General features: G+C 42.4%; 1 protein-coding gene across 1 annotated transcript in view; it reads right to left on the reverse strand.

Annotated features, from left to right (window-relative positions):
* Positions 1-24,231, reverse strand: part of SMC2 (structural maintenance of chromosomes 2) — a 33,881-nt gene extending 9,650 nt beyond the window's left edge. The window contains exons 1-21 of the mRNA XM_063128532.1: positions 24,183-24,231; positions 20,627-20,838; positions 19,211-19,360; positions 18,861-18,983; positions 18,555-18,593; positions 18,348-18,458; positions 18,008-18,052; positions 16,317-16,550; positions 15,411-15,560; positions 13,150-13,383; positions 11,968-12,127; positions 11,004-11,121; positions 10,589-10,727; positions 9,989-10,108; positions 8,486-8,690; positions 7,890-8,025; positions 7,370-7,494; positions 6,490-6,683; positions 4,784-4,927; positions 3,636-3,830; positions 1,276-1,476 (exon numbers count right to left, since the gene is read on the reverse strand). Of these exons, the coding sequence (XP_062984602.1) occupies positions 1,276-1,476; positions 3,636-3,830; positions 4,784-4,927; positions 6,490-6,683; positions 7,370-7,494; positions 7,890-8,025; positions 8,486-8,690; positions 9,989-10,108; positions 10,589-10,727; positions 11,004-11,121; positions 11,968-12,127; positions 13,150-13,383; positions 15,411-15,560; positions 16,317-16,550; positions 18,008-18,052; positions 18,348-18,458; positions 18,555-18,593; positions 18,861-18,983; positions 19,211-19,360; positions 20,627-20,794 (2,991 nt within the window). The 5' untranslated portion in view covers positions 20,795-20,838; positions 24,183-24,231. The remainder of the gene's footprint in view (positions 1-1,275; positions 1,477-3,635; positions 3,831-4,783; positions 4,928-6,489; positions 6,684-7,369; positions 7,495-7,889; positions 8,026-8,485; positions 8,691-9,988; positions 10,109-10,588; positions 10,728-11,003; positions 11,122-11,967; positions 12,128-13,149; positions 13,384-15,410; positions 15,561-16,316; positions 16,551-18,007; positions 18,053-18,347; positions 18,459-18,554; positions 18,594-18,860; positions 18,984-19,210; positions 19,361-20,626; positions 20,839-24,182) is intronic.
* Positions 24,232-24,958: the final 727 nt, after the last annotated feature.

The following is a 24,958-nucleotide window of genomic DNA, read 5'->3' on the forward strand; positions in this document are numbered from 1 at the left end:
TTTCTGAGCACAAACAGAGTTCCAGAAGGAGAAAAGTTCTGGCACAATAACCCAACAGGGAGGTGTCACTGAAGTGAGCTAAATTTGCAAAGTCAGTAACTTTATCATTTTGTGCAGTTCTCTGCATTTATTTGGTGTTGGTGTATGAATGTACACTGCAACAGTTTTAATGGCTCAGAAGAAGAGAGGAATTCTTCTGAGATAAGAAGCCGCAGCTCAAGGCCCCCCTGCCTGTCCAGAATTGTTTGATGTGGCTTGATGCCACAGCAGACCTATCATGACAGGAGTTTAATTTTTTTCATAGCATATCAACTGAGCATTCTGGGACCTGAATGCTTTGGGCAGCTGGATGTTGCCAAAGACCTTATAATTGGAATTCCAATGCCTATAAACAACTTATACCCTATCATCAATAGAGGTTTGAATGACTCCTTGTTAAGATCATTTCAGTAGGTATTGGAGACCTTTTATTTTTTGTTTATGAGCACATCTAAAGGAGGGGTACAGAACCGCAGCTCCGGGGTTTCCCAGATGGCCTCCCCCATTATTATGGTGGTTTTCCAACTTTGGGGCAGTTCCCCCCCCCCCACCTCCATTCTGAAAGGCTGGAATGCCTCCCTTAAGGCTCAGTTACTGGCAGTCAGAGCTTTAGGCTAAAATCACCACTGGAATGCGCCCCCAGGAATTTCTCCAAAACGGAATTCAGTCCCTCGGGTGAAAGAGGTGCCACCCTCCTGCTCTAAATCAAACAGTCACTGGGTTCATACAACACTCTAACCCACCATGGATTATTGTGTTGTCTGAACGCAGTACATTTTCCGCAGGGTGGTTTAACATGTCTGAACCCATTGCGTTTTCTGCAGGGTGGATTATTGTGTTGTCTGATCACAGTATATTTTCCGCGGGGTGGCTTGTTAACCATGCAATGTGGCTTATTTTTCTCGAAAAGCCACCTTGAGAACCCATGGCTTGTTGTTGGGTTGTTCAGAGTGGTTAACAAGCCACACTGCATGGTTAACAAGCAACCCTGCGGAAAAAGCAGTGTTCAAACACCACGATAACCCATGGTTCAACAACAATCCATCAGGGGTCTGTTAGCATGTTGTGTGAACCCAGCCAGTATGATAGCATAGCATCTGGTATTCAGTTTGGATAATAATAAAAACAACATCAACCCATAACCATATGCATCTTCCACATTAGAACAGGGCACTGCAAGGTGTGGCATGACCATGTTTGTAGTGGCTTAGAAAATGAGTGAAGTAAGAACTTAACTCTTTCTTCTGCTTCTGAAAGCATGTTCATGGCTCTCATATTGACATTCCTGCCCAGCTTCTCTTTCTTCTCCTGCAGTTTGTGCAGCCTCTGACCAGCTTCCTTTGGATTGTTGGTTTTGAAATCGTACGCTGTGTTTGGCTGGCCAAAAAGGTGCTTTTCTGAAGCAATCCACTCATAGTCTTTCAGCATCTTAGCTACCTGAGGAAACCAACCAAGAACATTTGAAAAAGCATGTCCATGTGCAAAAAAAAGTGCCTAGTGCTTTTAGCACAACAATTCCCAAATGGTGCATTAATGTTGAGGCCTTAAGTATAAAAACATTAATCAAAGACAATGTAAACCAACACATTTCTGTTGCAATTTCCCTCAGGGAACAGAAACAAGAGCAAAAATGCATTGAGCTGTCAATATCTTGGCCTTGTCTTTTATTTTTTGCTCATCTGTGTTCTGAAAGAACTGGGCATGTTTAGTATAGAGAAGAGAAGGCTGGGGGAAGACATGATAGCACTCTTTAAGTACTTGAAAGGTTGTCATACAGATGAGGGCCAGGGTCTCTTCTCGATCCTCCCAGAGTACAGAAAAAGGAATAATGGGCTCAAGTTACAGGAAGCCAGATTCTGGCTGGACACCAGGAAAAACTTCCTGACTGTTAGAGCAGTATGACAATGGAACTAGTTACCTTGGGAGGTCGTGGGCTCTCCCACAGTAGAGGCATTCAAGAGGCAGCTGGACAGCCATCTGTCAGGGATGCTTTAAGGTGGATTTCTGCAGTGAGCAGGGGGTTGGACTCGATGACCTTGTAGGCCCCTTCCAACTCTGCTATTCTATGATTCTATGATGCTGCCCTTCTGTTTCTTGGGGCACACTAGTAGAGTTCAAGAGGTTATGAAGGAATCAACACACACACTCTTCGTGGGTGCAGCATTCACCATTCTATGCCCCTCCAAGCAGGGAGGATATATGTGCAGGAGCCCTCTCCCAAGGGCACGAGCAAAGATGCAATGAGATTCCCTAAGGTAGTCTGCAGTGCAGCATGCATGAGCAGGTGAATCCCCTGAAGCATCACTGCTGCACAGGAAGCTAAGTCCCATCTATGAGTCCTGACTGACGGGCCAGAAGGAGAGGACAGGATATCAGGAGGCAATATGAACTATTGCTCTGGGAGGTTATGAGAGTGATAGAGAGAGAATCAAAGATGTGTACTTTCCAATTTTAATCTAGATTTAAAAAATATGGGGTACTGTTTTGTTTTATAGTTTGAGTAAGTACTGCCTTAGCTTAATTAAGACTGTATCATTGTATTTCATTTTAATTTATTTCTGGGAAGGTATATACCACTTTCCATTAAAAATAATAATAATCTCAAAGCAGTTTACAAGATGAAATCATGACAAAATACAATGAAATCAATCTTTAAAACAATAACATCTCTTTAAAATAAGCAGGGGTAGCTAGAAATCAGGAAATGACTGGGCAAACAAATGTGTCTTAAGTTGTCTTCAGAAACACCTCCACACTAGGAGCCCACCTGATCTCAATGGGAGATTATTTCCCATGGTGGGAGCCACCGCTGAGAATGCTGCACCACAGCCCAACGGACCTTCGTAGGCCGGCATGCGGTAAGCAGGGCCTCCCCCAGCAGAATGTAGAGACTGGGGCAGCCGATGCGGGAGAAGGCAGTCTCGTATGTAAATCTCAGGTAGAAAAGGGCAACTTTATTTTGTGTTATGGAAGCTTCTGTTTGGGATGTTAATCTTGCATTTGCCAGTGGAACAAGGTTTTTACACTTGCATCACTCTTAATAGGTAAAGGGAGTCCAATAATGTTTGCAGGACTAGCAGCGCTCACATTGCCGTCTTAATTCTAGGTTTATTGTAGAAGCTCATGGGATTGGCATGTATTTATAGCAGGAAATTTTTTTTGAGGATTTTTTTTAAAAATTAAGCGAAATATTGGGACTCGGACTCAACCACCGGTGAGGAATTTATTTACTTACTGTATTTCTATACCACCTTTCTGAAGCCATCCATTTGCAAAAGTTTCAAACAATACAAATCGCAATCAAACGGAGAATATAGCAAAACCTTAAAAACGCCAAAGTCATAAAAACAATTTCAAAAATCAACTTAAAAGAATGTGGCCCCATTCAGAAGACATCTTAAACCAGGGTGGTTAAGCCAGAAAGCTGCATCTTGACCCCCTTCCTGAACACAGAGAGTTAGGAACAGAGCAGGAGAAAGCCCTGTCTTGCCTGCCTGACAAACAGGCCTCCACAAGCAAGGGCCTCTTCTCCAGCTGATCTTAACTGAGCCACTTCATACAGTGATAGGCAGGAAACAGATATAACGCTAACATACCTTTGCGGACGCGTCAGAAGCCTCACGCTTGTGCTTACTGATATTGTGTTCCAGCTCTTTAATCTTAAGTTGCGATTCATTGTTTTGTTCTTTGTATTTTACAACCTCTGCTGATTTGGCTTTAATGGCTTTATCCTGGGCCATGACCACCGCCTTTTGCTTAGCCAGTTCCTCTTGAGTGTTCTTTACAGACTCCTGGGCAACAAATGAGACAGTAAGAACATTAGAAGTGCCCTGATGCTGGATCACGCCAAGGGTCCATCTAGTCCAGCACTCTGTTCACACAGTGGCCCACCAGCCATCGGGCAGGGACCGACAAGGCAGGACATGATGCAACAGCACCCTCCCACCCATGTTCCCCAGCAACTGGTGCACACAGGCTTATTGCCTCGGATACTGGAGATAGCACACAACCATCAGGGCTAGTAGCCATTGATAGCCTTTACCTCCAGGAATTTATCCAGCCCCCTTTTAAAGCCATTCAAATTGGTGGCCATCACTACTTCTTGTGGTAGCGAGTTCCATAATTTAACTATGTGCTGTGTGACGAAGTACTTGCTTTTATTTGTCCTGGATCTCCCACCAATCAGCTTCATGGGATGACCCTGGGTTCTAGTGTGTTGAGAGAGGGAGAACAATGGCTCCCTATCCACATTCTCCATACCATGCATAATTTTGTGCACCTCTAAAAAACCTACTTGATGATGGTTACATGAGACATGGGGCTGGGGGGTGGGGGTAAGACTTATAAACTGAAGTGAAACACATAAAGAAGGTTCAGAATATGGATCAAAATCTGGGAGCTGCTGGTCAAGAACAGGCCTGGGCATCAGGGGGTGGGGAGAAATCCTGGCCTCCCAGTTGTGAACCCAGAGACAAAAGTGGGGAGCAGAGGGTCTTGCAGTCAGAGCAACGGGGTTTGACAGCAAGCTTACTTCAGGAGATGGGTCGGGTGTGGGGGAGTAGACCAAGGCCCCAAACCCCTTTTTCAAAGTAGCAAAAACTAGTTGCTGACCAGGAGCGTTGAGTATCTTGAAACACACCAGGATTGTTTGGTTGAGCGTTCCAGACCAAATGTGTTAAGTACAAAAAAAAAAAAACAGAGCCTTTTTCATTCTTTCTTTTTTACTAAAGGTTGCATGACTAACCTTGTTCTTTGCTACTTCAGCCGATATAACCTCAATCTGGCCTTGGAATGATTTAATAGCTTCGTTGACAGCCTCAATCTGTTGTTTATAAGAGTTTTGTTCACGTTTTAGCTCTTCAAGTTCCAACACTAGCGCTTCAACCTCCTAAACAACAAAAAGGGCGATTAATGCTGCAATCCCAGGCACTTACAAGGGAGTAAGCCCCACTGAATTTAGTGGGATTTATTTCTGTATAAGCATTCATAAGCTTGGGCTGCAGCCATGGCTACTTATTCTGGGGTATTGTTCTAAGACATTTTCTCAGTTCATGTGGGATGCTTGCCAGGTCTGCTGGTCGCAAACTCTAGCACCACAGGAAATGAGCACATGCTCAAAAGTAAGACCAACACTCTTCTACAGCTGCACATTGCAGGGGAGGAGTGAGCGAGCTGTTTACAGGGGAGCTTGTGGCCATTTTTTTCCTCATTAAGGAGCCCCAAAGAAGCTTTAAAAGAGCCTCTGATTCCACAGGACACAATTAAGAAGCCACGAGCTCATAACAATATGAGAAAACCCATTGTTTTCGAAAAGCTCTTGGCCTAAGTTGAGCTGACAAACACCTTTCCCAACTTGGTATGAGAAAAGCTGTTGCAAATCAAGTCAGATGATCTGAACAAAATGAATCTCTGATGAAAATCAATGGTCAGTGCCGTGTTGTGGATAGTTCAGGTGCTAATGCCCCTGAAACAGCCGTGGAACTCATTGGGTGGCCTCAGACAAGTCACTGCTTTCCACTTAGCGTATTGCTCAGAGTTGTTGCAAGGTTAACACAGCACTCTGAACTCCTTCAAGGAAGGGGGAAATCCAACTTAAAACAGAACAAGCCAGTTTGGACATCACACTAAACTATGGTTATCATGACAGGAACAACCCCAGTGAGCATCGTGCTCACACACTCCCTGCCTCCCTCAGAAATGGTCACAAGGAAGACTTTGGAAGCTATTACTTTTAATTTTGATTAACCACAGTTTAGCAGAGTCTGAATCCTAAACTGTGTTTAATCTTAACAATCGTTTGTGGAAACAAGTCAGTGGCCCTGTTCAGAAGACACCTTAAACCACGGCTTTAACCAGGGTGGTTAAGGCAGAAAGCTGGGCTGTGTTCAGAAGACACCTTAAATCATGGCTTTAACCATGGTGAATAAAGCAAAAGGCCTTATTCACCGTGGTTAAAGTTGTGGTTTAAGGTGTCTTCTGAACACGGCCTGGCTTCCTGGCTTAACCACCATTGTTTAAGGTGTCTTCTGAATGGGCCTAGTCTGATGGTTTGAAGTTGGCTTGTTTCAAAGAAACCATAATTAAGATTAACCAGAGTTTGTCAGGTTTGAACAAAACCATATGATGCAGTTAATCAAGAATGAAAGCAAAAACTTGATTCCCCCCCCCCATGATTGTACTGGAGAGGAGGGGGATCAGTTGAAGCTAAGACCATGGTTTACCGTGTTGTCCAAACAGGCACAAAAAGTCAATGCTTCAAAGCAGGCATCCTCTTTAACTCAAGAGATGACAGAAGCACCCACGCCAAGCTAGTATTACTTAGGAACAGCCACAAGTTTCAACTAACTGTAACACGATGAGAACCTATTTGAACAAAATAAACATTCAAGCATCACTCCAATTTAATTCTTTTCCATGCTGGCTGATTGTTAGCCTCATTAAGAGCTTTACCTGTTCCTTTTCTTTCATCTTTTTGCTGGAAACGTCAGCCTTTTTTTTGGCTCCGTCTAGCTTCTGCTGAGCATTTTTCAACTCTTTCTCCCTTTCCGCTTCAGCATTTTTCATTTTGTTTTCCAGCACTTTGAGTTTTTCCTCTGCTTTTGTTTGTACCTCTTTTGTTTTTTTCAATGTCTCCTCACTTTCCTCTGAAAAGGAATAGAACACTAATTCCTGGCTTTTATGCAGAAAGATGCTGTTGGATTTATATTTTAAATGAAATAATTCCTTCCCCCCTGCAACCATTTGTTTTTTGGAAACCTGGGGAAAAAAAACCCATCATCTAAAATGCCATCATCTTGAAGCTGTAAGCCAGTTTATACTGTACAATCCTTAGGATTTTCGCAAAAATTTTGTTTTGTGGTTTTATGATTGTTTATTGTGTTTTATGTACTGCAGCCTTCCCCAACCTCATATGCGCAAGTTTTTGGACTACAAGTCCTATCAGCCAGCATGGCCAATAGTCCAGCATGACAGGGGTTGCAGTTCAAAACATCAGGAGGGCACCAGCTTAGGGAAGGGCTGACATATGTCAGTCACAGGTGACTCAAAGTAGGATTGACTCTGCAGAAAAGCTCCTGAAGATTTAAGAAAGTTATTTGCCTTTGGAGAGGTAAACTGTTACATCAAAACCCAAAGTTTAATGTCACCAAGAAATGACATCATTACCAAATTACCATTTGGATTTAATTTACCTTTTAAAACGATTGAAGAAAATGTTCTAGTTTAAAGTTATTTCCCTCCCTCAAGCAGCAGGTTTACACATTCCAACCCAAAATAACAGTATCTATAATCACTTAGAATCCACTGTGTTCGGTTTTTCACCCCCCCTCACCAATGGTTCTTTTCAGTGTATCTAATTCTTCCTGCTGTTTCTGATAGGCACTTTGCTGCAGCTTGGTTTGCAATAGCTCAGCTTCTTCAGATTTCATCTCCCATTGCTGCTTCAGCTGACGATACCTTAACAAATGTAACAATTTAAATATACATATCAGTTCTTCACCCAACCATTTTTCTGTATCTTTAAAAATCAATTCAACTGGATATCGGTAATATTTTTAAAATGCATAATGACTGTCTTGTGATCATTTTAGCATTTTTTTAAATAATGCAGTTGCTACACAACTGTGTTCTTCAATTGGTGTGAAGATAGCATTACTTCAGTTTCCAGAACAAAACATTCCAGGAATTCAAGCTTAAATACATCCTTTTTTTATTTATAGATTTTAATATAGAAAAGAAAAGTCAGCTCCCCCTGAAATACTGCATTATGAACTATTCATACTGTTCTATATAAGATGAACTTTCCCTTATACTCCTAAGTTCAGCCGCAAAGCAAGTAAGTCCATACATACTTTTCAGCAGTCCCCTGTAGACCCTCTAGCTCCTTTCCTATCATTTGTAGCTCAGCCTCCTTTGTTTTTAATTCCTCTTGCACACCTTTCACCTCTTGGAGCTTGGACAAAATCGATGCAGATTGTGATCGTGCACCTGGCACATGAAAAGAATAGAAGGCTTGTACACTTGTTTGAATCAAAATCAATTCACACAAATGTTACTCTACAGCCATGCATGTGAACTGGATTTACGTGGAAAGGATTGCCTTTGGAATCATGTCAAGTGATCTCAAAGCTCTTTTTGGAGAGGCAGAGCTGTGATGGCTTTTGTCACTTCATGGGTCATGTCCACATGTGTGAACACACCTGTAATTCTGTTCATTTATTAACGTCTATATCACCTCTTAGTCAAAGTTCCCCGGGAGGTTCACAGACCACTCCAACAGAGGGATTCAGGCTATGTGCTAAAACCCAGCCTTTGGCATATGTAGAAGGCTGTTAGAAGTGCAGCCTTTTAGCAAACAGTCTGGTATAGGAAAAAAGTTGATTTTGTAAAAAACAAATAGAACAGAAAGGCTTACAAGGTGTGATATGAAATAGAAGACAGCCATTACCTCCACTCAGTGTGCCCTGAGGATCAAAGGTGTCTCCACCAAGTGTGACCGTCTTTGTCATCACTCTTTTGTCAAAGGTGACTTTCTTGGCGTTATCCATGCTGTCACAAACCAGTGTGCCCCCAAAGACGTATTCCATTGCCTTTTGAATGTCAGATTCATAACCCACCAGACTAAGGGCCAGATGGACGTTGTCATCACCAACCTAATGTTCAAAAGAAAAAGCATTAACGCTGGACAAAGAGAAGAGGACAACAGCAAGAGAAAGAGGTGGACTCAAGAACTCCCTCCCAGAGTCTTCAAATTGTGACAGGATGCAGATATATTGGGGGTGGGGGGGGAGAGATTTGGCTTCAGGTGAGGGAAACTGTCCCATGATCTCTCACCAACCCTCTGCTTAGAGAGAGGCTAGAGTTCAGTTGATGGTTGCGGAGTAGCTACTGCAAGACACTCATACACCCTTTAATAGAGGCATTTTAACCACCATCTTAAAGTAGAAGGGCACAAATGTTTTGCCCGCAAGAGCTGCATTTATTTATTTATTGAAACATTTATATCCCACCCTATATCACAAGGATCTCAGGACGGTGTACAGATAAAACCATACATATAAAACAGAACAATAAATATACAATTCTAAAACAAAGTAAACCATTAGTATGTTATAACTAGTATGAAATTTAGAAAAGTAAAATCCAATTAAAAGAAGACTGGTGGATCTAGCCATCAAAGGCTTTGTTAAAAAGCCATGTCTTAACCTGGCGCTGAAATGAAGCCAGTGCCGGCGCCAGTCGGGCCTCCAGGGGGAGGGCATTCCACAACTGGGATGCCACCACAGAGAAAGCCCTCTCCCACGTCCCACCATAGCGTATGTTTTGAGTTGGTGGGGCACGGAGGAGGGTTCCTCCGACAGATGTATGTGAGGCTGGCTTGGGGAAGTGGGCGTGTGTGTAAAGCTGCACTCATACAGACACAAATATAGGCAGGTATTCCCCCCTCCCCACTTCCCCCAGGGGTCCAAAGACAGATCACTCTTTCTTCACTGCTAGCAGCAGAACAGAGAAGAACTATTTGCATGAGGATATCTGGGAGAGGGAGTGGAGAGAGAAAAGGAGAGGGGGTGGATTTGATTGAGGGTGGGGGTCAGGCCCCCCCTTGGGGGACACACACAGGTTTTGCAGCCCGGCCTCCAAGTGAAAAGGTATTCAGCAGAAAAATCAAACTGTGAAGTATATAGTAAGAAGACTAATAATCATCTAGATCAAGCTTCCCCAAAGTGGTGCCCTCCAGTGATGCTGAACTACAATCCCACCAAACTCCAGCTAGCAGAGGAAAATGATGGGAATTGTAGTCCAGCACCTCTTGAGGGCACCAGGCTGAGGAAGGCAGAACTGCATAGCTTTCCACCATGCATGTGGGTATGTACAAGAAAGAGACAGGCACACATTGACCCCAAGAGATGGCAAAAATGGTTTTGCAAAACCTTGTAAGAACCAAGCATACCAAGGTTTTGGCCACTTTGATTGCTTCTTTTCCAACACACCTCGCCGAAATTTTGTTCAGCGGGATAATGGTGTATCGACGCTTCAGTTCACCCTTTTCCAACAGTTTTTTGCCAGTAACCTAGTACAGGAAGAAGGAACGGTTAGGCATTTTTCATACTTATATACTAATCCATTTAGCTCATAGCTAGTGTTAGATCAATGATACATTGTGGTGGTAACAGAAGATGCCTTCCAATGGCTTAAAATGGGTTAAACTTTGAGGACTCCCTCTCATCCGGATAAGTATCCGTCTGTAGGTAGATTACAAGCTGAATGAGCATGGCTTTAGCTGTGCACCTCAGACCTCACACGAAATGACGAGGTTATGAAATAAGGGCCGCTTCACACGTGACATTTTTAGGTGCACACCTAAAATGAGACTAACATGTCTTCAAATAGGTGTTATCATACAGGTACACTCAGAAGAGTTATGACTGGCTGCAGATTGCTGTCAAGTGTACACCCGGAGCCAAACTTGGCCTTGCTGCTACATAATGTGTGGAAAAGGCCGAGAGGGCTGGGTAATGCACTTTTAATTATATCTATGTGCAAAACATACCTCTGTGTCCACCACCACGTTGTAGAGTCGACCTCCAGCGACTACTTCTAGTGCTGTGGCTGTAGAGACATCTTTCACAGTAATCAGAGATGCCACAAGCCCTTTGACATGATCGGAGTTCCAGTTTTTTTCTGGGTCCCTTAAAAGAAGGCAACACTTGTTAGCAGTGATTCGGCTGCTGCCAAAATAATCAATAACTTCCAAGCTGAAGCAAAGAAGAAATCCCAGCCCAGGTCAAAATGTTTCTTCTCAGCTTCCACGTTTTAATGCCCCAACTGTTGTGCTCTAGGTGTGTTGGCGTACAACTCCCATCATCATGCTGGCTGAGAATGATGGGAGTTCTACTCCAACACACCTGGAGGGCACCTGCTTGGGGAAGGCTGATTTAATCAAACAGATTGTTCTGTAGGCTTACCTGTATTCAAAGCGGAGATTGGGGAACCTGGACATTAAAGCTTCATAGGACTCTCTCAAGCGGTTAACCACACGGGACAGCTCCCGTTGTTTTTCTAAAAGGCTCTCTTCCTTTTTGTCTAGAACAGCCAATTCATAAATAAAATAAAAATCCACTGAATAACGGTCTACAAGGTTACAGAATGAAGCTGATTAGGAGGAAGTACACAGCTCATTTAAAAGCAGTGCCAGGTAAAATGCGTGAGCCCTGTGGCAACTTTGATTTATGTGCCACTAATGACAAGGACCCAATTGAAAGATGACACATGACATGACATGGGTATTATTATTATTAGCATTTTTATACCACTCAACAGCCGAAGCTCCCTGGGTGGTTCATAAAAACTAAAACCATTCAAAGTATAAAACAAACAGTATAAAAACATGATATAAAATACACATTAAAAAACTGATTAAAAACATACCATACATGATTAAAACATCTTTAAAACATTCTAAAATGAGCATTTACCCATAGCGATGTCCCACATATGTGCCGGCCTACATGCATGCAATATTAGCGCGTCCGTGTTACACTTTTGACTTATGTCTTGTAACTGATGAACAGCAGGGCCCAAGAGGAACGAGTATGCAGAGATAGCAATTCATCTCAAGAGACCCACCTCCATGCATGCAAAGCAGAAGCTCCCCATAGAAAGTTTCACATGTCATTCTGTACTGTCTCCTTTCTCAGCAGTCTCTAGACATGGCCCGTTTCTACACCTGCCTCCCCCCCCAGGGGATCATCCCTGTGCATCCAAATGACACACAGGGGACCCGGGAGCAGGCAGGGACAATCCCTCCATTTTCCTGGGATAATCCTTAGGTGCAGAAAGGGCCAAGGTACGCACAAATTCTTTCCTCATTCTTGGTATTCCTCCCCTTGCCGTCTCCCCACCACAAACAATTGTTATGTCTGAGCAAACCTTCATAGTTGAGTTTCTTCATTTCATTTTCTAATTTCTCCTTCTGCTTTCTGACCGTTTCAAATGCATCTTGATCTTTCTTGTAGCCACTATCCATCTTTTTTACTTCAGCTTGCTTGGCCTTTAGCTCTTGCTGGGCATGCTTCAGCTTCATCTGAGCCTGCAAAGAAAACCCGGGACAAGTCTAAGACGGCACTTCCACAGACCCATTTTTTTTCTGCATGGAACCTGAAGTTATTATTCAGCCTCTTTACATGAGACTCAATTAACATAGGCTGCCTTCCTCTACCCACTTTCCTGGGAGCAAGCCGCACTGAACTTATTGAGACTAACTTCTGAGTAGACTTGTTTAAGAGTGCACTGTTACTGGGCATTACAGTCAGCAGAATACATCCAAGCCCAGGCACTATGGATTGTTTAGGGGTTAAACAATCCTGAGTCCCTGGGTTTGGATGCATTCTGCTGGCTGTAATGCTAACTAACAGTGCTAAGGAAGTGCTAATCCTAAGCAAGTCTAGTCAGAAGTTAGTCTTAATAAGGGTTAAACAACCCAGAGTTAATCCAACAACAAACCGTAGGTTAACTGTGGGCTGTTTAACCCTCAAACAACCAAAATATCCAGGTACAGACACCATGCTAACAACCAAGGAAACAAAGTGATCATAGGTCGCTAACCAAAGCAGAAGTGAGGAGTGTGCTGGAAGCAATTTGTGACTTAATTAACCCTGCATAGTACGTTACATTTGAACAAGGCTGATGTCTCTGAAATATTCAACAATGCCATCGGGGCACCACATGAAATCTGATCAACATTTCTGCCTTCTAAAACGGTATGTGCTTCCAGTTCTTTTAAGACACAATTCAATATGCACTGACAACACATGAAAATGTTCTTTCCTACAGGGAAAAAGGTATTTTGGGGAGTGAATTCAATGAGAGAGCCTGAAAGAGCTAGCCTTTGGGGAACAAGCCCTGTTTGTCATAATAGCCCTCGATATATTGCCAAGGAGAGCTCTCCCGTTGCTTCTTTCTCCCAGTATTATTGTTGCTCGTGTATTTATAGGTAAGTCCCTACTGTCACCAGTGGCAATCCTACAAGAGCCTATGAGCCTAATACACCTGCTAGTATTTAAGACGGCACAGGATTCCCGCCCCCAAGAGATGCAGGCACCGGCCCCTTACTTGTTTAGCCTCTGTTTCTGCTTTGCTGATATCGTTCTTGCAAGTCATCATCTGTCCCGCGAGAGTCGCGTCTTCCCCATCTTCGTTGCTGGACAGACCAGCAGACACAGCGTTGAAGTGCTGCTGTGCAGCAGCCAAGGCCTCGGTGTCTTTATTGCGGGCCTCCTGAAGAGCGCTCAGCCCGTCACTGATCTTCTTGACTTCTTTTTCCTTGGAGGCCAAAGCTTTAGAATCCTACGAGAAAATACTGCAGATAATTAAACACACACACACACACACTGATTTAAAGAGGAAACGGGTTTATACAATAAGCAGCTCGTGCTCGCAGAAGCCCACAAAGTTGGACCCAATTAATCAGAAAGTACAGCAGCAGCATCTTATTTTAAACATTGACTCTTCCTGCTTATTCTGCAGCAATACCAAATAATCGTTACAGATGGTTCTAACCACAGCCAGTTCCCAAAGAACTGCACAATTTGACTGGTGCGTCCAAAGGCCTTAGTAGCCCAGCTAGAAGATGAGGTTGCCAGGATTCTACCTCCTCTTCAGAGAATCCCTATATAGGTCTAGTCAGAAGCAGTGTTCAATGGAACTGAATGTAGCATTCTTAGGGGGCAAGTCTAACGGAACTGAGTGGGGCTTACTTCCAAGTAGACACACCCAGGACTGTGTTGCTGGTTCCCGACTTCATGCTATGCCTGTGTGTGGAAAACCCTGTGTGCCCTGGGTTCCAGAGAGACACATGGAAACCCAACACACCTGCAGGAACAAACCACACTTGGAACTGGGGCTGGTGTAGGCGCAGAAGTGCAGAAAAGGGCAACTAAAATGATCAAAGAGCTGGAGCATCTTCTCTATGAGAGAAGGTTACAATAGCAAAAATTGTTTAGATTGGAAAAAAGGAGGCTGAGGGGAGCTCTGATGGAGGTGTACAAAATTAGGCATGGTGTGGAGAATGTGGAAAAAGAGACCTTTTTCTCCCTGTCTCAAAATAATAGAAGCCCATGAAGTCATCCCATGAAGCTGATTGGTGGGAGATTCCATGGCCCACATGTCGCCCACTCATGCTCTAAAACAGCGGTTCTCAACCTGGGGGTCGAACGACCCTTTCACAGGGGTCGCCTAAGACCATCGGAAAACACATCTTTCCGATGGTCTTAGGAACCGAGACACCGCTCCTCTATCCATCTCCAGGAGGGTCTGCCCACATGCAGATACGCCCACATACAAGTGCCCGGCGTGATGACATCATCGCGCCAACCCTGTCACATACACCCCGTACAAATGCAAGTGTATATGACAGGGTTGGCGCCCTAATGTATTTATGCGGACCAGTCACACATGTGTATAGAGCAGCTACTGTGTAGAAAGCAGCTGCTGTGTTGAATTATAATTACCTTCGCACAGACGTTGGCTTTTTACGCAAACGGCCGCAAAATGTAGCAATGTAGTTTACTGTTGTTATATTAAGAGTGTTACCCATGCTACACCATGCTTCAAGACAAAATTTCATTTATTTGTAATTAGAAATAAAGATTTCACAATATATAATTACATATTGTTTTTGTGATTAATCACTACGCTTTAATTATGTTCAATTTGTAACAATGAAAATACAGCCTGCAGATCAGATATTTACATTACGATTCATAACAGTAGCAAAATTACAGTTACGAAGTAGCAACGAAAATCATTTTATGGTAGGGGGTCACCACAGCATGAGGAACTGTATTAAAGGGTCGCGGCATTAGGAAGGTTGAGAACCACTGCCCTAAAAGCACATGTGATAACACTAAACATGATTGCGTCAGTTTGCATCACCCCCTCCCCTTGAGATTTTCTAATGGCATCAAAGTAGCGCATGTTATTTAGTCACCTTCTTTTAAAGCTTCTTTGATAGTACATGGAGGAGCTGCTTGACAGGTTACCCTTTTAACATGCAGGTCATGTGCACGCTGCAGTGTGGTCCAGTAAAACGCAAGGGAAGCCAGGTGTGTCACAATGAAGAAGAAAAAAGCATGAACCTCCCGGTGCATACTAGTGTATAATGCGGATGCAGATGGTACACCAGCTATACCTGCAATTGAGCCCAAGCTCAGTTACCTTTAAAAATGCTGTGATGCATTTCTAAAAACGGAAGTACTTTGCATGCTGTATACTGTTAAGTACGGCCCTGAGCGAGCACATTAGGGGTGCACGTGAGTGCATGAGGGCAAGGAAAGTGTACTGTTTAATACAGAGAGAAAATGCCCAGTGCTTACCTCTTCCATGCATTTCACCAGCTCTTTATGCTTTTTTTCTTCCCCTTGCAAGTTTTGCTTTTTGATGTCAAGGGTACTTTGCACTTTGGTGTCAGTCCTCTGAACTTCTGCAAGAGCTTCTTCTAGTGAATGAAGCACACCACCAAATTCCTACAAATACATCCAACTTTATAAAAAAAAAACCGTTCAAAGTATTTGCGAGTGTGCCTGAAAAAGTACCTGTCTGATTTTTTCCTTAAATCTTTCACTGGCACTGCCAGAGAGTGAGAAGGACGGTGTCTGGGGAATCTACAACCTTTGTCCTCGGAATCCCTCCAGGAACAGTGATAAAGGGGGAAAAACTGTCTTGTTTGTTACTAAAAGCTTAATGTTTTGGATGTCTCTTGTGCCAGCTAAGGGATAAACAAAGTCCCCCCCTTGGAATTTTTATTTCGCGAACACTACTGTACACTTTGCTTCATGGGAATGGTCCCACTTACAACTAAACACATTACATGTTCCATGACTTCATGCTTTAAAATTTCAGTAAATGAGATGTTTTAGGTCCTCTGTAAGAACTAAGACTATAAATAGATTCTTATATTGAGACTGCTTCATCTTAAACTCAGCCATCTAGAGGAGATTTTTAGCCTTAATTATCGAGGAGCCCTGAAACACAAAGGCCAGGACTGAAGTGGAAGCCTCAAACCCCAATTTTGTTAGCGATCCAGGGTTAACTATATGGTGCATGCTCTGATCTATTGCTATTCTATCAAATGAATTAATGTATTATGGAAATGAATACTATTACAAACTCCACATATAGGAGTTCTCTGTGTTACATCTACAGACAAAATGATGATTATTCCTGGTATTGGCACATTTTTTTTAAATAACAATAATAGCTGAATAGTTTAAGGGACTTACTTGATCCCTTTTGTTTTCCATTTCTGTTATTTCTTTGCCAAGCTCCTTCACCTTCTTTTCATTTGCAATCATCTCTTCTTGAAGCTTTGAAATATTGCCTTCCATTTCCTTTAGCACATCAGCAGAACGTGCCTTGGTTTCTTCAGCCAATCCAAACTGATATGCGACATACAGACGACTCAGATGTTCTATCTCTCGCATGACCTTTTGGTATTCCAAATAGGAGGATCGTTCCTGGATAGGACAAGCAGTAAGATGAGTCCCCACCCACTTCCGCCGTCAATGAAACAGCTTCCATCAGTCGAATGGGGAGATGGGGGTTGATACCCTCTCCTCTTCCCCTCTGCAGCCTCCCCATAACCTTGAACATCTGCTCCAGATGGTTGGGGAGCCTCCAGAGCAAATTTTGGGAATGCACAGGGGCTTTCAGGGAGGGAGAGGGGAATGTCCCATTGCACGAGCAAGTCCGCATGAATGACATTGCATTTCGCCCAGTGTAATGAGAACAGAAAATGTGGTCAACAATGGTAATGCATTTTGTATGAAAGTTCAGTCAAATTAGTAACTCCAAGAACAGATTGCTTCAATAGCTTGGGTCTATCAGAATTTTATTTATTGTTACATTTATATAACGCCTTTTCTTCCTCCTCCTTCAAGGTGGCATACATAATCCTTCTCCATTCCATTTTATCCTCACAACAACCACCCTGTGAGGTAGGTTGGCCTGTGACTGGCCCAAAGTCACCCCGTGAGCTTTCACAGCTGAGCAGGGACTAGAACCTGGATCTTCTGACTCCCACTCTGACACTCTAGCCGCTACACCACACTGGCTCCACACTGAATTTCAGAGGAAAGCAAGAGAAATGAAACACACACAACATTTTGCCCATGAACAGAGCAATCCTACAGTCCCTGGGAGGGCCCACTGGATATTGTGGATTTCCCTCACCACAAAGCCATACAAAGAGCTACAATCTCAGGAGGGGAAATCTGAGAGAGGACTCTCCCTAAGCAGTGACCACAGAAAGCTCTGCAGGAACTCCTCTTCCGAGGCCACACAAATGACCTCGGAAGAGGGTTTTGGAGGGAGGAAATGGGGCGGGACGGTGGGCAGGGAGTGGGGACATGGAGCTCCATGCCTCTCCACTCCCATTCCTGCCCACCAGGGGGTAAGTCAGCTAGATGGGCTCAGAGGCTCAGACAATCAAAATATCAAAACAATAGTATTTGCATCATTCTCTGTGCATTGCCCTATTACAACCTGAACGTTCACTTCGAGGGAAGGCGGAGGGACTTCCCACCTCACCCTGCAGCCGCCAGCAACTATCTCCTGTCCAGTCCCCCACAAACAACCCTATTCCCTAATTACCCTGCTTCATCGCTCTGCTCTCTGAGCTGAAGAATGCATACAGTTGTGCCCACCGACAGCTCGCCATGCTTATAACAATTAAATGATATGAATAAAATATGTTGTTGATACAGTCAGAAATGTAAACTTGTCTGACCTACTCAGTCACCTTTTGGGGCCAAGTCAGAACATCTATAACTATAGCATTACTTCAAGTTTTGAAACAAGACAAAGTCCCAGGCTGCAGTCCTAAACATATTTACCCAATAGAGTAAGCTCCTTACTTCTGAACAAACATACATAGGATTGCAATGTAAAGCATTTTTTGCTTCATGGGAAATACCTCTTTCAGTTTCTGCAAGGTTGGTGTGATTTCCTCCTCCAAAATCTGTAAACACAAAGCAGAATGTACTTAATTTTCAGTTTCCCAAATGTTCATGTCATATTTTAAGAAGAGGGCACAATCGTGATTGACAATAATGGAAAATAATAATAATTAAAAACAAGCAAAGTGAAGAACAAGGAAGACTTTCGAGAGAAACAAAATGTGCTTTGATACTGGTCCTTTATACCTCCCTCCCTTAAAATGTCAAATCTACTTTGAGGAACTTTAGCAGCCATCCTATTTCTGAAAAGAGACAATATCAATTCTACAGAACCAATAAAATCCAAAAATCTGATACCGTGCAAATTTCTTTCAGTTTGGCCTCTTTTTTCTCTATTGTTTTCTGGGCAGCTAATTTCTTGCACTCATACATTCTTGTGCCAGCTGCTTCTTCAATCATTGCCAAAATCTAGAAAAACAAATTGCAATATCAAGTGAAATCGTGTTGTGTTTTTTTTTTTTTAAAAAAAAAAAGTACAAAGGGAAAATACTTTGCCGTGCTTACCTCTGGAGGCTTCATATTGAGAACTTTGGTAATACGACCCTAATACAGAAGCAAAAAACACATTTTATTTAAAGGAAACTCAAGGAGAATGGGAACAATAGAAGGGGCTAAAAATAAAATAAAATAAACACAATCCTATGCATGTCTCCTCAGAATAAAGTCCCACTGGGTTCAGTGGGGCTTACTCCCAGATAGCACAGGACTGATGTCTTGAGTCTAAGCCAGCAGATTTACAATCTAAAATAAAAATAGGAAATAGAGGAAAAAGGCGAGTGAATGGGGACCAGATGCATGAATATACCTTACCTGCATGATAAGAAAGTGAGGATTATTGACATTCAGTCCAACAGAGCAGAAGAGATCCTGTACTCTAGTATTGTTTGCATTCACACCATTGATTAGATATTTATTTCTACCTCCAATCACCACCTTAAAAGAAAAGAAACAAGGGTCTGTTACGTAACAAAACATAGTAGTCCCCGGCCCCATCTGATATTACACTGCTCGGGCAAGTGGACCACTTGGCATGTGCACCACTTGGCTAGACGTGCCAAAAAAATCACAAGGATTTCATAATATACTTTCTTCATGTTTTTATTTGCATAATTCTCTGTTAAGGTTATAACACATACAGAAGTGCCTAGAACCTGGCTCACCTGTCTTGTGACGGTAATCTCATCATGATTCTCAAACCCTAGCGGACTCTGCTTCTTATCAAAATTATCAAAGGTGATCGATACAGTAGCCTTAGTAATTCCAGCCTGGCCATTTTTGTAAACAAGGTCTTGCAAGTTTGAAGCTCGCACCTGAAAATGTTGAAGAAGTAATAATCATTCCCAGGTAAATCAATAGGATACACAAGTGTGTTTAAGCTATAGGGCTTCATCCAAAAACTTCATTCACATTTAATCGACATCCTACGAGACTACAGACACGTTCTTGGAGTCAGAAATTAAACATTTTGTCAGCTGATGAAGTTTATACATTTTAAAGGGTGGGTGGGATGGAGGGCAAAATAAGAGTAATATACTTAAGACAGGTCAGTTGTATGATACAATAGGGCATGTATAGTGTTATGTATAGCTCAATAGGATTTAAAAAAACGGCATTGCAAGGCAATGGGCCATTTCACCTAATTTCTATAAAACGTTTTGTCCACCTCTTCTCCCACAATGAGTAAGAATTAGATGTAGCAGGAAATTACTTCTGCTGTAATGTCATTTTATTTTAACTACGCCAATTCTGTCTATATTTGTACATGGGGAAAGCAGTCCTATGGCCCCTAGACAGCACCTGGGGGGGAGGGGCATAGTATAATTCGGATTCCTATACCTGAGCTCTGAGACAGCACCCTAATTGGCCAGTCCACAAACCATCCAAACTGTAGTCCTGTCTCAGTCATGTCAGAGGCCAGCCTTCCTCAACCTGATGCCCTCCGGGTGCGTTGGGTTACAACTCCCATCGTCCCCAGCCAACATGATCACACTGGTTGGGATGAAGGAAGCTGTAACTCAGCACATCTGAAGGGAACCTAGTTGGGGAAGGATGTCATAGGCAAACATTCAGGTCAAGGTTCAACAGGTATCACACCGAGGAAACATCATATAATCTTCCATTTCCATATTGGGAGAATGGACTTGGGCCTCTTGCCAATCATAGCTACACATGTCTACAAAATTTGGTTTTCAGTTGTGCAGGTCTGAGCAGGACAAAGATTGTTTCCTAATCTAACAACCTTCCTGTTTTGTTTTTATAGTTGTACTGTCAGTATGTAACATCCTTATTTCATCACCATACCACCACAGTAAAATAGGCAATAATTTGTTTGGTTTTATTGAACAGAAACTGAAAGCAGCCCAAGGGATGTATGACAAAGCCTTTTTCTCTGGTCCAAGCCTCAATGCTATCCATGGGACCAATAGTTTTGTGCTGTAATAATTACATATTGGTAGTGGGAAAAGCTAACCACACCACAGAACTCTTTTATTGTGAGCCTAAAACTCCCCATGAAACAAGATATGGCTACTAGAAGGAAGTGTTGGTTACAGTAGAGATCTGAGGCATACACTCACCTGTGATAGATTGGTGATGCCCAGTAAGAAACAGATGGAGTCCAGGATATTTGATTTGCCACTTCCATTTAAGCCAGTAATGGCATTGAATAGCGGGTCAAAGTCATTAACCTCTGTCCTTTGAGCATAAGACTTGAAACCCTCAAGGACAATCGATTTGATGTACATTTTAATTGTTTTCCCTGGGGATTCCAAGCAGACCTACTTCCAACCTACGAAAGAAAATGGTCAATTTGTAATTCTGTTGTTTGCCAAAACTTGTATACATAAAATCCATTGGGCACAATCCAGAAAATGGTGGTCATGCTAGTCTCATCAGATTCACTGGAATTTACTTTTCAGTCATTATACATGTTAGAGATCTATCACAGGAGTTGGAACTACTTTCAGCCAAAGGGTTGCACTGAATTTTGGGGAAGCTCTTGGGACTGCATTTCATTGGTGGAAGGCAAAAAATACCAAGTAGCTTAAAGCTATTACTCCCAGTAATTAGGTCTAAAGAGGCATTTTAACCTTTTTAGATTGTGAAAAATCACTATACAACAGCCTGGAAGTGAGGCAGGTGGCTACCAGGAGGAGGGCCTTCTCTGCTGTGGCACCCCGGCTGTGGAATGAGCTCCCTAAGGAGGTTCGCTTGGCACCTACATTATATGCTTTTAGACACCAGGTGAAGACCTTTTTATTCTCCCAGCATTTTAACAGTCTATAAATAAATTTCAACTTGGTATTTTAAATTTGTAATTTTGCATTGCTGCTGTTTTTATCTGGTTGAGCTTTTATATAGTATTTTATATTATGGTTTTATATTGTTGTTTTATACTTTGAATGTTTTTAATTTTTGTGAACCGCCCAGAGAGCTCTGGCTATTGAGCGGTATAGAAATTTAATTAATTAATTAATTAATTGGTACCCCAGGAAGGCTGGAGTTGGTCCCTGGGCCTGAGGTTCTTGACCCCTGATCAACATCTTCCACTGAGCAACAGAATGAGATTCTGAGTTCAAGTCCAACTGATTTTATGGTGAGACTTGGAATATTACTTTAGCACATAGGCCTTAGTGCAACTACTATTTGCTGGACTGTAGCTAGAGAGAGCATATACATCTGACAGCCAAAAGAAAGAAATGCGAAGTCAAAAGCTTACATTTCCCAAAGAATGCAATTAGAAATGTGTGATCATGCAGCAATTAGTCACGATTAAGACCAAGAATGAAAATTCATAACCCTCTAGAAAAGCCTTCCCCAAGCTGGTACCCCTCCAGATGTTTTGGACTTCAATTCCCATCAGCCCCAGATAGCATGGCCGATGGTCAGGAATTATAGTCTGCACAATATGTGGAGGGCACCAGATTGGGGAAGGCTCCCCTAGAATCTGATAGACCTGTAGGGCAATGAATATGCTTGCTCTCCTAGTTTTACATGGTGGGTTATATATGAACGTTTATAAACTCAATTAACTTCCTACTAGCTGACAGATAGCTCATTACTTTGGGGGTGTTTTTGTAGCTTTTAATGTTACTGAAGTTCTAAGTTTATTGATTATAATATATAATATGCATTATAATTATATTCCACTTTGAACTTCACGTATGGATGGAAAAGCAAAAAAGAAATGAGATATAAGTAAGTAGGGCATGGGGGAGGATTGCAAGGGGACAGATTGCAGAGGACCTGATTTAACCTGTAGGTTTATGCTTTCTTGTGCTCTGCTACAGTGAGTAGTTGCCATGTGATTCCCCAAGAAGATATTGATTTGATACTAATTAAATCAAAACTGGAATCAGCATATTTGCTTAAAAGAATTATCATACCAAGATTCCTAAGTATTATTTAGCATTTTTTACACCCAATATTTTCATTAACATGGGTATAATTTCAACTGTTAAAACAATACAACAAATACTCAAGTGATGTAAACAAGATCAGAAATAAGGGCCATCAGCAAAAACAAACAGGATCTTACTTTTAAGCATCTAAAGTTGGGTCCATGAGCAGAAATCAACATTAAGACTTAAGGCATAAAGTAAAATGCCCTGGGCTGTGGTAGTGGCAAGAGCAACGGTTCTAAATGCATGAAATTCAGGTTCAAATCCCTGCTCACCCTTGTCATTTACAGTTGTAGTGTTGCACTTGTGGGATTTTCTCCCCAGGGAAGGTCACCTGTTACTATGTTAATATCTTCTAGGCACCAGGCAAAAGCCTTTTTGTTTTTCAAGACTTTACAACTGGTGTGCGTGCGCGCACATGCATGTGATTATTTACAGCACTAAATGCAGTGCTAAAAATAATTTTATTGTGTTATTGAAAATCACCTTAGAAACTCTGAATTTAAGGATGGTATAGAAATACTATAAATAAAATAAAACTTACTGGAACACCTAAATGTTACAAGATTGTTGCGAAGTTAAGAATAACTCTATTCACGCTGCCCTGAGTGCTTGGAAGGGCCGTGGGCAAATATGATTAAAATAAATGATACTTTGGGAAAGTGGACTTATTGTGCTTTCACAACAGAAGTTTCTCTTCACAAAGAATTCCCAAATCAGCCTGTCAAGAGAAGCATAGAATAGCTGCAGAAATATTCTCCACCGTATTCAAAAGCTAAAAGGTAGGAACATGACAGAAAGAGCTGTCTCACTACAATAGCATCACATGTAAAATATTATAAGAGTAAAGAATGTAATCTTAACCATCTGTTTTTATCATCACAAGCTTTTAACTGGAGAAAGCTACTGGACATGAATAAAGCCTTCAAAATATTAAGGTTACAACCTATGCTGAATTCATCATGCTGAGTTCTTCCTTCTCCTCCTCCTATTTCAAGTAAGGGTGCCCAGAACTAGAACCCAGTTGAATTTTAAGATGCCTTTTAATAATGTGCTGCTTTTAATAAAGTGTTAGTTTTAAATGTTTTAATTATATGTGTTTTATGGCATTTGCATTTATGTTGTACCCAGCCTTGATCCAGAGGGAGAGGCGAGTAACAAATATGTTATTATTATTGTAGCTCTGCCTTAAAATTTTCAGCAGGGAATAATAATCTCTGCATGGAGATGTCACTGGCCTGCATTTTACATTTCACGAGCACTTTGTTCCTCAATTTACTGCAGCTTTCCCCAATCTGAGGCCCTCCAGATGTTTGGGACTACAACTCCCATCACCACCGAACATTGGCCATTCTGGCTGGGGCTGATGGGACTTGAAATCCAAAACATCTAGAGAGTACCAAGTTGCAGAAGGCTTACTGTGCATCAGCGCAGTCCTATGCATAGTTCTTCCCACGGAGCTCTGCGGATCTTTCTCTCGAGAGTGTGTTCAGTGCCGCAGCTTGGGGCAGATCTGTAGCAGAGCGCAGCAGCTAAGAGGCAACGACGCTGGTCTACCCTACAGGGTTGTTGTTGGAGATGACGTACGCGAAGCACCCGGAACTCTTAAAAGCGCTGTGGAAATATGTGATCGCTAATGATGAAGAGGAATACATGCATTTGACACAGCGGTGTCTGGTCTACGAAAGCTTTATGAGGTAAAGAAGAGGACCACCATCCATCTCTCACTCACCCACCGCCTGACGACCCTGCCCCAGTCGCGGCTTCTCAACCAACCGCCGCCTCCGAGCTTCCTTCTTCTTCTTCCTTCCTTCCTTCGCTTGAATTTTGGCGCGGGCCGAGAGGGACTTTCCCTCAGGCTCACGCAACGTCCCACCACGAGGTGGCCCCGCTCTCTGCCTGATTTTTTTGTTGCGTTTATTCGCGAATGACGAGTCAGGCCCCCGCGAAGACGACTAAATCTCCCAAAGCCTGACTCTCCTTGGGGCTTCCCAATTGGCTATAAAAGAGGGTGGACGGAGCAAAGACGTCCATTTTGCGTGACGGGAAAAGGCGTGTTTGGGGGTCGGGTATCTGAGCGCTCTATAGCATGGGAAAGGGCAGGGTGGTGATTTTGTAGGCTGGTCCTGTGTGTTTTCTAAAATTACAAGCATAAAAATATTACTTATGAATAGATGTTCTATTCCTCCAAAAATTTACTTTGTAGACCCTCATCTTTGGGTCTTGTACCTGCTACTCCAATGTTTGTTTATAGATAGGTTTATATACACTTTCAAACTACTGGAAACTAATGAAGAGTAGTACGTAACTTATACATAATAAATAAAATGATGAGAGATGGCAGCTTTTCAGGGAAATGTAGCTGTTGGAATTTTTTGCTGACTCATAGCTTCACACAATTCTCATGAAAATTATTAGGCTCTTCTATTACTCTTATTTTCTTTGACACCTTCCTTATAAAAAGACTTAAGGTATCTTGGAAAAGGGATTAAAAGACACAAAAAGTTT

This window comes from Elgaria multicarinata, chromosome 6 (assembly GCF_023053635.1).
Source record: "Elgaria multicarinata webbii isolate HBS135686 ecotype San Diego chromosome 6, rElgMul1.1.pri, whole genome shotgun sequence".
NCBI classification, from domain to species: Eukaryota; Metazoa; Chordata; class Lepidosauria; order Squamata; family Anguidae; genus Elgaria; species Elgaria multicarinata.